Source organism: Schistocerca cancellata, chromosome 7, assembly GCF_023864275.1.
Source record: "Schistocerca cancellata isolate TAMUIC-IGC-003103 chromosome 7, iqSchCanc2.1, whole genome shotgun sequence".
Lineage (NCBI taxonomy): Eukaryota > Metazoa > Arthropoda > Insecta > Orthoptera > Acrididae > Schistocerca > Schistocerca cancellata.
In genome coordinates, this window is record NC_064632.1 from 538,903,418 (window position 1) to 538,916,371 (window position 12,954).

At 41.9% G+C, this 12,954-nt stretch overlaps 1 protein-coding gene across 1 annotated transcript; it reads right to left on the bottom strand.

Annotated features, from left to right (window-relative positions):
- Positions 1-3,638: 3,638 nt before the first annotated feature.
- LOC126092886 (uncharacterized) lies at positions 3,639-6,329 on the bottom strand. Its single transcript, XM_049908616.1, has one exon. The coding sequence runs from the start codon at positions 6,327-6,329 to the stop codon at positions 3,639-3,641; it is 2,691 nt and encodes an 896-aa protein (XP_049764573.1).
- Positions 6,330-12,954: the final 6,625 nt, after the last annotated feature.

Consider the following 12,954-nt stretch of genomic DNA (forward strand, 5'->3'; position numbering starts at 1 on the left):
TCAGCATTTCTTGTGAGTAAAGAGCTAATTGTGTTTCACGAGAGTATTGTTTTCTAAATCCATGTTGACTGTGTATCAATAGACGGTTCTCTTCGAGGTTAATTCCTAATTTTCAAATGCAGTATATGTTCCAAGATCCTCCTGCAAATCATCATTAATGATATTGGCGCATAATTTAGTGGATTACTCCTATAGCCTTTCTTGAATACTGGTGTGACCTGTGCAGATTTCCGAGTCTTTGGTTACGAATCTTTCAAAATGTTCAAATGTGTGTGAATTCCTAAGGGACCAAACGGCAGAGGTCATCGGTCCCTAGGCTTACACACTACTTAAACTAACTTATGGAATAAACGACACACACAGCCATGCCCGAGGGAAGACCCGAACCTCCGGCGGGAGGCGCCGTGCAATCCGTGACATGGCGCCTCAAACAGCGCGGCCATTTCGCGCGGCTGCGAATATTTCGCCGAGCGAGCGGATGTATATAATTGTTAAGAATGGAGCTATTGCATCAGCATATACTCAAAAGAACCTATTTGCTATACAGTCTGGACCGGAAGACTTACATTCACGAGGCGATTTAAGTTGCTTCATTAATCCGAGGATATCTACTTGAAATGTCCCCTTAAAACAATTTATACACGACTGTGCTTAAACTGACACATAATATTTTTAGCGCAACGCAATCTGACTATCAAAGATCCCTGCAAAAGAATGGCCCTGAGTAACATTAAACTATACCTTTCAGAAATCACTTACCTCACAAAAATCTTCGTTACTCGAACTACTGCAATACAGCTAGCGTCACTATTGCCAGCTAAATAAAAGATTCAAACTACAGAAGGCACTAACTACTGATAGGGATAGTTAGCAAATGAAAGATTTTAATAGAGAACAAATACTGTATTTACCTTAATATCATCATATATATAGCAGTTCATGACAAATTACAAAACTCCGCCATCTCTCTCCCCACATCCACCACTGCTGGCGGCTCACATCCAACTGCGCAACGCTACGCGCTGTTCACATCCAGCTGCCGCTGCCTAACACTACAATGGCAGACAACAATGCAAACTAGCCACAGGCTGCACACAGCACAGCCAGTGATTTTCATACAGAGCGCTACGTAACGTTGCCAATAAGAAAACATAAACAGCCTACTTACATACTTTTAAGTTACTCATGTTGACAGCTGTTCTTGATTTGAATTCTGGAATATTTAATTCGTCTTTTATGGTGAAGGGATTTCGGAAAGCTATCACACAGAGAAGACATTGACTGTGTCTTGCCGCTAGCATACTTATATACGACAAGAATCACATTGAATTTTCTGCCCGGTTTCTAGACAAAGTTTCGTCGTGGAAACTATTAGAAGCATCTCGCATGGAAGTCTGCACCAAATTTCGAGCATCGGATAAAAGATCGCTAATTTGGGATTTTGCGTTCGTTCAAATTTGGCATGCTTTTTTCGTTCTATCTGCAACAGTGTTATGACCAGTTTTGTGTCCTAAGGGGGATCAGCTCTGTCGTTTGTTAATTATTTGCTATAAATTTCCCAGTTGGTGTCGATACTATTTCTTTGAGTTCAAGCTACACCTGAAGGGGGAAACGAGGGAAAAAACGCTAACCTCATGAGAACACTGCATGATCCGTGTGGAATCTAGACTATGAATATGAAATACAGAATCGCACTGGACCAGAGTAGATCCAGTGTTGTTGCTATCTTCAGTGGCATCAAAACAAATAGGAGGGTCTGGGGATATTTATGACGAAGACGTTTGTTTGAACAAAGCGACAAACTTTGGTTTCCCTTTCTGTGTTAGGTTAAGAAGCAGATTTACTTGCCTTCATTTACTTCGCCGTTTCACAATTTTCTTCTCTTTTTTTTTCTTATATAAGTTATATTCTGATTTAGGTGCAATAAGTTTGTGTGAATTCTGCCATTTAGGCCTTTTTCATTATATTAATATGTTTTCAATACTAACACAATGTAGTGGATCACAATAGAAAGCTAGATAGTGGTGGTTCTGTGTATTTTATGTTCATTTTTCTTGGTCTCACGGACTTACGATCTCACTATCACGGTTTTACGAGTCTTGTCACGCATTTTGGAGCCATTGCACAGAATTGATTTCTACGTATTTTCACTATGTTCATAAAATTTGAAAATAATCTGTCAAATAAGAAATATTTAGATGTTTCAGTCTGAATTCCTGAGTTGTTACCCAAGTGATCTTTATCATTTGCGAACATTGAGGAGCAATAGATGAAATATATCACGGAATTAGGTATCCTTGTCATATTTACTGCCTGGAATATATCCAGAATTATAGCATGTGTACAGTAAAGTATACCTTCAGTGTCTGACACATTTTATGGTGCCTACAGCAACGCTGGGTGTCGTTCAGAAATTTACTGAACATGTGGGAAGACTTTTTAATATGGTACCAGTTGTACCGAATTTAATCCCATTATTATATTTCAAAATCAGATGTTGGCCATCAGTACTTGGTTCGCTGTGTTATATTTGTAGTGGGCGTTTTGGAACATTTAGGAACAATTAAAAGAGAAATCATGCACCTGATATTGCACAGTAGCGTAAGAGGACGGAAGCTTTGATGTTAGCAATACAAGAATTATCTGTATAAAGGAGGAACATCCATACCGTCTAAAGAAATCATTCGCAATTATAAATGGCCACACCTCTGAGGAAGAACATTTTGTACATTAGTATTTACAGCGATCCATATTCCATTAACAAACACGGACACTGGACACTTTGAAGGATGATGCATCTTTTGTCAAGTCAAAAATGTGAATATCCATTGCACTCATGTTTGTGCAGACTAGAATCCACATTCACAATCGTTTAGATGTAACCAGCACAACATTAGTGTGACCCTATGAGCATGGATAAGGAGTAACTAGATTACTGGACGTATTTAATTCCGACAGTTGTAAAAGCATTAGTCGAAATTTCTCGCAGCAGTTTTCCCAACAGTACTGGCTGAAGTAAATTTCCGGCTCACCAGAGAATGTGGCTGTAAGACCATGTAGCCCTTGCTCCGTTTGATGTAAATATGAAGCGTTTGTCAAGTGGTGCAAGCAGTACACACAAACTCATTCCTTCACAAATTGTGTCTGAAGGAATGACGTTGTTGGTAGGAATATTTTCCAGTCTAGGCACACAGCAAGAGAGGTTCAATTTAATTTTTGTTCAAAATACGAATGATCTGTAAAACTGTAATGCTGTGTCACTCTTTCCTATATCCCGACGAGTTCAGAGTGAAGAGGGACATTTTAAGCTGCATATTGAAGTGCAAAATATTCTGTTGTGTACATGAAATAGTCGCAACGCTGTACCAAACAAAAACTCATGCCTTTCACTTTTAAACAACAAAAGTTTTTTTTTCTTTTTCTCGTCTGTTAACAATGAAGAAGACTTAGCATGTGAAAATTTATGTGGAACAAATGAACTATCAGAAACTACAAACAGATATATTACTACGTTTAGCTTAATACACATAACGCTTCCGCACCAGCATTGATAGAAAAAGGCTCAGTAAATATCACATAAAAATTTGATTTTATTTAACTAAGAGTATAACAACAACCAATGAAATTTTCACCGAAATTTAGAAAAAAACGCTGGAAACGTGACTGCTGTTGTAGCTGGCAGTGGCACTGTTGACACGAGTTGTGTTGTAAACTGCGATTGGATAGGCAACATGACTCATGTTGTATTTGGAAGTGAGGCTGGTGATGTGGCCCATGTTACGATTCTTGCTGTAGCTGGCGAAGGGTTGGGATATGCCTCTAGTATTGTAATTGGTGGTTGTATGGGATATGCATCTTGTATTATAGCTGTAGCTTCTATTGTAGCTGGAAGTAGATTCGGAGATGCCTCTTCCATTCAAGCTGGCGTTCGGTTGGAAGATGCCTCTTCTATTGAAGCTGGCGTTGGGTTGGGGGATGCCTCTTCTAATATAACTGTAAATAGGTTGGGAGATGCCTCTTGCATTATAGCAGGCGATCGGTTGAGAGATACCTCTTCTATTGTAGCTCTTGATGGGATTGGACATGCCTCTTCTACTGTAAGTGGAAGCAGGTTGGGAGATGTTTCTTGCAATGTAGCTGGCTATCGGTTGGAAGATGCCTTCTCTATTACAGCTGGCGATGGGTTGGTAGATGCCTCTTCCCCTGTAACTGGAAATAGGTTGGGAGATGTCTCTTCCAACGTAGCTGGCCATTGGTTGGAATATGCCTTTTCTATTCCAGCTGGCGATGGGCTGGGAGATGCTTCTTGCTTTGTAATGGGAAAAAGGTTGGGAGGCGCCTCTTGCATTGTAGCTTGCAAATGGTTGGAAGATGCCTCTTGTAATGAAGCCGCTGATGGGTTTGGAGGTGCATCTTGTATTGTGGCTCATGACGGGGTTGGACTTGTGTTTCAAGTTGTAAGTGACATTAGGGTTTGCAGTCCCACTCATATAGCAGCATGTAACACTGCTCATAGACGCCACTCGTGTTGCGGCTGAAGATGTCTCTTGGGATGCCACTTGCATTTTCGGTGCTGACGCCATTCGTCTGGCAGATCCAGACATGCCTGGCAGCGCAGCTGGTGACACCATATGCGTCATATCTGCTGATTTTCTTCGTGATGTGAGTGGTGGCATGTCTGGCTTCGATATTTGATATGTATCTTTGGACTTAACTTGTGGCGCCATGGTTGGCGACGCCGTTTGTATTGATTCTTCAGACTTCTCTTGTCTTTTGCCTGGAGTCACAGCTGGGGATGCTGTTTGAATTGTTTCTCCACATTTCAGTTGTGCCATGAGTGGTGACATGGCTATCCACATTATTTGTGTTCTATCTTCTGACTTCACTTCGGCTATGACTGGTGAAGTTGTACGTGATATATTTTGAGACTTCTCTTGCATTGTAACTGGCAACACAGTTGCCAATACCAAGTTTGTTGTTTCTTCGCATTTCACTTGTCCCATACTTGTTGACATGCCTGGCGATGATATGTGTATCATATCTTCATATTTCTCTTGTCTTGTGACTGGCAACACAGCTGGGGATGCTGTTTGAACTGTTTCTCCACATTCCAGTTGTGCCATGAGTGGTGACATGGCTATCCACATTATTTGTGTTCTGTCTTCTGACTTCACTTCAGCTATGACTGGTGAAGTCGTATGTGATATATCTTGAGACTTCTCTTGTATTGTAACTGGCAACACAGTTGCCAATACCAATTTTGTTGTTTCTTCGCATTTCACTTGTCCCATACTTGTTGACATGGCTGGCAATGATATTTGTATCATATCTTCAGATTTCTCTTGTCTTGTGACTGGCAACACAGCTGGGGATGCTGTTTGAACTGTTTCTCCACATTCCAGTTGTGCCATGAGTGGTGACATGGCTATCCACATTATTTGTGTTCTATCTTCTGACTTCACTTCAGCTATCACTGGTGAAGTTGTACGTGATATATTTTGAGACTTCTCTTGCATTGTAACTGGCAACACAGTTGCCGATACCAATTTTGTTGTTTCTTCGCATTTCACTTGTCCCATACTTGTTGACATGGCTGGCAATGATATTTGTATCATATCTTCAGATTTCTCTTGTCTTGTGACTGGCAACACAGCTGGGGATGCTGTTTGAACTGTTTCTCCACATTCCAGTTGTGCCATGAGTTGTGACATGGCTATCCACATTATTTGTGTACTATCTTCTGACTTCACTTCAGCTATGACTGGTGAAGTTGTACGTGATATATTTTGAGACTTCTCTTGCATTGTAACTGGCAACACAGTTGCCGATACCAAGTTTGTTGTTTCTTCGCATTTCACTTGTCCCATACTTGTTGACATGGCTGGCGATGATATGTGTATCATATCTTCATATTTCTCTTGTCTTGTGACCGGCAACACAGCTGGGGATGCTGTTTGAACTGTTTCTCCACATTTCAGTTGTGCCATGATTGGTGACATGGCTATCCACATTATTTTTGTTATATCTTCTGACGTCTCTAGTGTTGTAACTGACATTGCAAATGATGACATCACTTTTGTTGTATCTTTGCACTTCTCTTGTGGCATATTATCTGGCAACATGGCTAGAGATGCCCTTTCTATTGTATATTCTGACTTCATTTGTTCTGTGACTAGTGATGTCATCTGTATTTTATTTTTGGACTTCAGTTGAGTGATAACTTGTGACATGGCTGGCGACTCCATTTCTTTTGTATCTTCGGATTTCCCTTGTGCTGTGATTGGCGACACAGCTAGCGACTCCATTTGTGCTCTATCATCTGACTTCATTGGTGCTATGGCTGGTGACGTGGTTGGCGATACCACCTGTGTTGAGGCTGACAACGCAGATGGCAATGACACTGGGTTTTCCGTTGCTGGCTCCTATAAGTAAAAGATATATAGGATTTCGTTAATATGTTGTTTAATGTGCTGCAAGAATTGTAAATAACAATCCAAACTTTATGTAGAAGTTTTCTGTGTAGAGCATTTTGAATTATAATTATATCCAGGGTACCGGATCGGGTGTAGCATGATGCATGGTTGCAGCTGTGGTTTAACTTATTACATTTTCGCCACAGATGCACATTTTGCGGTAATTACATTCGTCACACCAAATACTCAGACACATTAAAGAGGGGATAATACGCTCGTATCGACTATGAATGCCTGTTTAACCAACAAAATTTCAAACCTTCCCACACAGGAGGGATGTACATTACTTTGCAACGAAGTATAGCCTGTATTATTATTATGTCGATAAATTTTAAGTTAGGTCAGTCTATACACAACTAAATAAAACAAAATTTATCATACCGTGTAATCTTTGGCTTTATTGTAAAAAGGTGTCATCAGCGGTTGCGTTTGTAGGTGCTACTCTACGCCCAAGTGTTCTATTGCTTGATTTGGTTTTACTGCCGTTCTTCTACTTCCATCCATTCGAATTTTCGTTAGCACGTAACTAATAACATTGACACTTGTTAACCTCTAGTTATGTTTTGAATGTTGGTTCCAAGTACAGAATGTTATTATCGACTGCAAATGTGTCTTCCTACGACCTGCCATGATACTCTGAATAATGTTTTCTTGTATGTACTTTTTATGTCTCATCGAACACGTAAGTCCTGTAGTGATATTTGTTCACGGGGCATCATTCGTATCTCTATGGTTGTCCTTGTCCGAATTTGAACGAATGCTACAGGACAGCTGAATCAGACGTAATGGTGTCAGGATTTTCCTCAAATGCTCTACTCTTTCATACTGTTTTGTGCCAGAACCTAGAGTCAAACAGATTCATGCCATCAATCGATCCACTCGCTCTCTATAAATGCTGTGGAATGAATCCGACGGTCAAGTGCCACTTGCGGGATGAGTGCGTGGAAGTGGAAGGTTATCCACCTGCGGGTAACTAGTTCAACTGCTCGGCATGGACGCTCCTTTTAATTGCTACTCCAGACGAAAGGAATGTTTATAACTGTCCTAATGGAAAAACAGTGCCCCTGGAACGCAAAAGAGCAGCAGTGATTCTGTTTCCCATGGATCAGACAGGTCCTTGGCTGGTTTCTGGCGGTATGTGGCACTAGATGTCTAAGTACACGAAGCGCAGTCCCCTTAAATTATGGGCCACAGGTTAATGGGCATGGAGCTGGCGACAGATAGCGTCCTGGACGTTACTACATCGGGTTCGGAACGGGGGAATTTGGCGACCATGGCATCAACCTCATTTACTGTGATGCTACTCTGGCCACTGTAACACGATTCTGGCCCTTTGCCGAGGACAGTTGTACTGCTGGAAGATGCCATCGCCGCCGGGAGAATGAAGCATGAGGGGATGGAGGTTCACGTTCACGTTCTCTCCACTTGCCATAGTCCCTTCAAGTAGTACCACAGGCCCCGTGGAATCTCAACTGAACGTCTCCCGTTGCTTGACACTAAGCCCACCTGCGTGTATCCAGGGAGCTTTGTGTTTTTCGTGCGACCGTTCACCGGGTGTATAAATAAACGTAATTCATCCGACTAGGCGACCCATTTCCAGTTATCCATGGCCCAATATCGATAATCTTGTGCCAGCTACAATCGAAACTATGTCTTTGGGTCAAAAACGGAACAAGTAGGGGTCGTCTGCTTTGGAGCCCAAGTTTAATAATTTGCGCTGAACGCTTTGGTTCGAAACACTTGCGGCTGTACTAGAATTGTATTCTGTCTGCAGATCTCCTATCCTGCATTTCAAAGTTTTCAATCCGAATACCTCTCTACATTCTATGATGAGGAGTGGACATCCTCGATCTCGTCACCGACTCTTGGATTCAAAGTCCTTCAGTATTTTTTCATAGATCACGATACGGACCCATTACCTACGAGTGGTCCAGTAAGGTCTTACCACAAATTTACAAAATAGATCACGACAGTTACACGCGAACAACCGGCCAAGTATAGCATTTCCGAATGCGTCAACCCAAGCGCGTTGCCATAAAAAAGTGGCAGTTCCCAAAGTCAGTGGACTCCCCATTTGCGGTCCGTATAGTCATTAGATTCCTCATTCGTTTCTCCGCAGGCTTTATACTTCCCTTACGCCGTCACGTGTTCTCAATGCCGAGAGCAAGCTTTCAGTTTTGCAGTAGTCAATGGAAAAAATGGTTAGACTAATGAGTATTAGACTACCACTTAACACGCCGCACTGCTGTTACCCAGGTAAGTATCTCCCTATTAATTTTGGTCATTAGTTCCCTAGTCCATTTTTTCAAACAAATATATGTTTGAAACTTCCTGGCAGATTAAAACTGTGTGCCCGACCGAGACTCGAACTCGGGACCTTTGCCTTTCGCGGGCAAGTGCTCTACCATCTGAGCTACCGAAGCACGACTCACGCCCGGTACTCACTGCTTTACTTCTGCCAGTACCTCGTCTCCTACCTTCCAAACTCTACAGAAGCTCTCCTGCGAACCTTGCAGAACTAGCACTCCTGAAAGAAAGGATATTGCGGAGACATGGCTTAGCCACAGCCTGGGGGATGTTTCCAGAATGAGATTTTCACTCTGCAGCGGAGTGTGCGCTGATATGAAACTTCCTGGCAGATTACAACTGTGTGCCCGACCGAGACTCGAACTCGGGACCTTTGCCTTTCGCGGGCAAGCGGTCGTGAGTCGTGCTTCGGTAGCTCAGATGGTAGAGCACTTGCCCGCGAAAGGCAAAGGTCCCGAGTTCGAGTCTCGGTCGGGCACACAGTTTTAATCTGCCAGGAAGTTTCATATCAGCGCACACTCCGCTGCAGAGTGAAAATCGCATTCTGGAAATATATGTTTGGCTAATCTAAGTGATACTTTTCATTCCCATCGATGGCTAAGGACTGACCGCTTAACAGAAGAGCATGCAGTGAGACAGAAATGGTGCTGTTAAAAGTACTTGGCTGCTGCGAAGCCTCGCTACCGCCGTGTACCAGTCAGCCCGCAGGCACCACGGCGCCCCTCACCTCCATGCTGTGCAGTGGGTGGTCGGGGGCGGTCCTCTCAACTGGCGGATTGTCTGCCTCGATCCCCTCGCCTCTGATGCAGCAGGACAGACACCGTCGAATCGAGCGGAACATCTGCAGAAAAGAAACACTCCATATATTATGTACGAATGCATGTTCTCCCGGCGATACCCATTAAGGGGCTCCGGAAAGGCTCAAAATCATGAAAAGTTCAATTTTTACTTTTTTGCGTTTTCTGAATCTGCAGACTATTACCTTTTAATAGATAAGAACCTTTTAATAGATAAGAACGCAAAATTATGAGAAAGATTTTAGGTCCAAAATTAACAGAAGAAGGATACCGGATACAATCAAGAAGAACCACAGAATCTATATCAAACCTGGCAGCAGACATAAGAAGGCGAAGATTAAAATTTTATGGACATGTCACTAGACTTCCCCCCACACGACTCACCAACAGAATTCTCACTTACATAGAAAAAGTCAAATCAACAACACCATGGATTAGCCAAGTAAAATTAGATTTACAAAAAGCAAATATTGAACTTAAAGATGTCAAAGATAGAAAAACTTTTAGAAATAAGGTGGAAAAGTGGATTGTATTGTCGGAGAAGGAAGCACTAAAGAGACCAGGAACAAAATGGACAGAAGAAAGAAAAAGAAAACATGGAGAACGAATGAAAGAAGTATGGAAGAAACGACGTCAGAAAGCTTTGCGTGATCCTTCTGGGTCCATTCGCGATAAGTAAGTAAGTAGTATTTATTCAATTCCGAAGACTACAACTATTTTTAAATTTTTTTTGAAATGTGTTCTACATGGGCGTGACCCACTGTGGCGCTGTTAAACTGCTGTCAAACGGTGTTATTATTAACGTCCGTGTTCATCAGGTACATTTTAGTGATGTGAGATAAAGTATGTGTTGTGGCTAACCTGTGATGGTTCAATATATATCGCTGGTGTGATTGTCGATTGTTTCATGTTTATTTACTCTGTCGTTATCTCGAAAATATTCGTAATTAATTCTGTTTCTTGAGTCTCTGTTTTGTTGAAGTATAAGAATGAGTAAAAGTAAAGTTATTAGAAATCCTCTGAAGGCTTTTAAGAAAAGGAGAAATGTTGGAAAGCCAAAGGTATGTGTTATTATGGGAATGAAGATAGGTTCTAACATGGTACGAGCGATGCTTGCTTTAGACAAGGAACACCTTCGGGCTGCAGACAGGGCTGTAAAGAGTCTAGAAATACAAGCAAGAGTAAACAGGAGGAGGAACAAGAGGAAGCTGGAGGAGGAGTTTGCAGAGGATAAAGATAATCCATCCTATGGACCTGGAATGCACTAAAAAGTTAATCCAATCTTTGTCGCTCGATTCCCAAAACTTTTATTTTCTCATACTAATTACATGTTTTCTAAGGTTCTTCCAAACATATTTGTTTCAAACTTTCAGTAAATGTTACACAGTACCTTCTGCATAATTTAACACAGCCTTTTTCCAAAAAACTGTATATTTTTGAATATATAAATAAAAAATTGCAAAAAAATGTTGTGAATTTTCATTACAATTGAAAAAAATCATCTTTAATAAGTGAACTAAAATTTTGTAAAATCCCTGTGTTAAGTTGTAGCCCATATTCCAATAAATAATCTGTAAAAAGTTCTACTTCCTACCTCAAATACTTTGTGAGGAAAGATGTAATTTATAAGCGTTATTTTAATATTGCAAGTATAGGGCGTTCCGGAGCCCCTTAATAAAATATTCTCGCGTTTCAAACCGCGTCGGGTGGTTAATTGCCCTCGCTATATATTGTGTGACTTTCTACATGAATGACATGCTTTCTCATTGATTCCACTTAGAATAGAGAATAACGCAATCTTGTAACGCTGTCTGAATCGATACTCGCGAGAAATAAAAATCCTATCAATATTTAGTGCAACGAAACCCTGTAGATGTTATACATAATTTTCCGCAAGACATTTGAGTTAATTTCTATGTGCGATTATGATGGGAGCTGAAGAAATGAATTAAAAATTGTGCCACGACTGGGACTCGAACCCGGATCTCTTTGCTTACTGGGCAGAAATGCTGACCATTGCACCAAAGCAGTAGTGTAATGCGATTGTGAAACGGTCATCATTTCTGCCTCGTAAGCAAGATGATCTGTGGTCGAGTCCTGGCAATGACGCAGATCTTAATTCATTTCTTCAGCTTCCATCACCGTCTTGGGTTGGTTTGTTCTGGGGGAAGATGGTTCAAATGGCTCTGAGCACTATGGGACTTAACATCGGAGGTCATCTACATCTACATCTACATCTATACTCCGCGAGCCACCTTACGGTGTGTGGCGGAGGGTACTTATTGTACCACTATCTGATCCCCCCTTCCCTGTTCCATTCACGAATTGTGCGTGGGAAGAACGACTGCTTGTAAGTCTCCGTATTTGCTCTAATTTCTCGGATCTTTTCGTTGTGATCATTACGCGAGATATATGTGGGCGGTAGTAATATGTTGCCCATCTCTTCCCGGAATGTGCTCTCTCGTAATTTCGATAATAAACCTCTCCGTATTGCGTAACGCCTTTCTTGAAGTGTCCGCCACTGGAGCTTGTTCAGCATCTCCGTAACGCTCTCGCGCTGACTAAATGTCCCCATGACGAATCGCGCTGCTTTTCGCTGGATCATGTCTATCTCTTCTATTAATCCAACCTGGTAAGGGTCCCATACTGATGAGCAATACTCAAGAATCGGACGAACAAGCGTTTTGTAAGCTACTTCTTTCGTCGATGAGTCACATTTTCTTAGAATTCTTCCTATGAATCTCAACCTGGCGCCTGCTTTTCCCACTATTTGTTTTATGTGATCATTCCACTTCAGATCGCTCCGGATAGTAACTCCTAAGTATTTTACGGTCGTTACCGCTTCCAATGATTTACCACCTATGGCATAATCGTACTGGAATGGATTTCTGCCCCTATGTATGCGCATTATATTACATTTATCTACGTTTAGGGAAAGCTGCCAGCTGTCGCACCATGCATTAATCCTCTGCAGGTCTTCCTGGAGTACGTACGAGTCTTCTGATGTTGCTACTTTCTTGTAGACAACCGTGTCATCTGCAAATAGCCTCACGGAGCTACCGATGTTGTCAACTAAGTCATTTATGTATATTGTAAACAATAAAGGTCCTATCACGCTTCCTTGCGGTACTCCCGAAATTACCTCTACATCTGCAGATTTTGAACCCCTAGAACTTAGAACTACTTAAACTTAACTAACCTAAGGACATCACACACATCCATGCCCGAGGCAGGATTGGAACCTGCGACCGTAGCGATCTCGCGGTTCCAGACTGAAGCGCCTAGAACCGCTCGGCCACTCCCGCCGGCCCCTGGGGGAAGAGACCAGACAGCGAGTCATCGGTCTCATAGGATTAGTGAAGGAAGTCGGCCGTGCC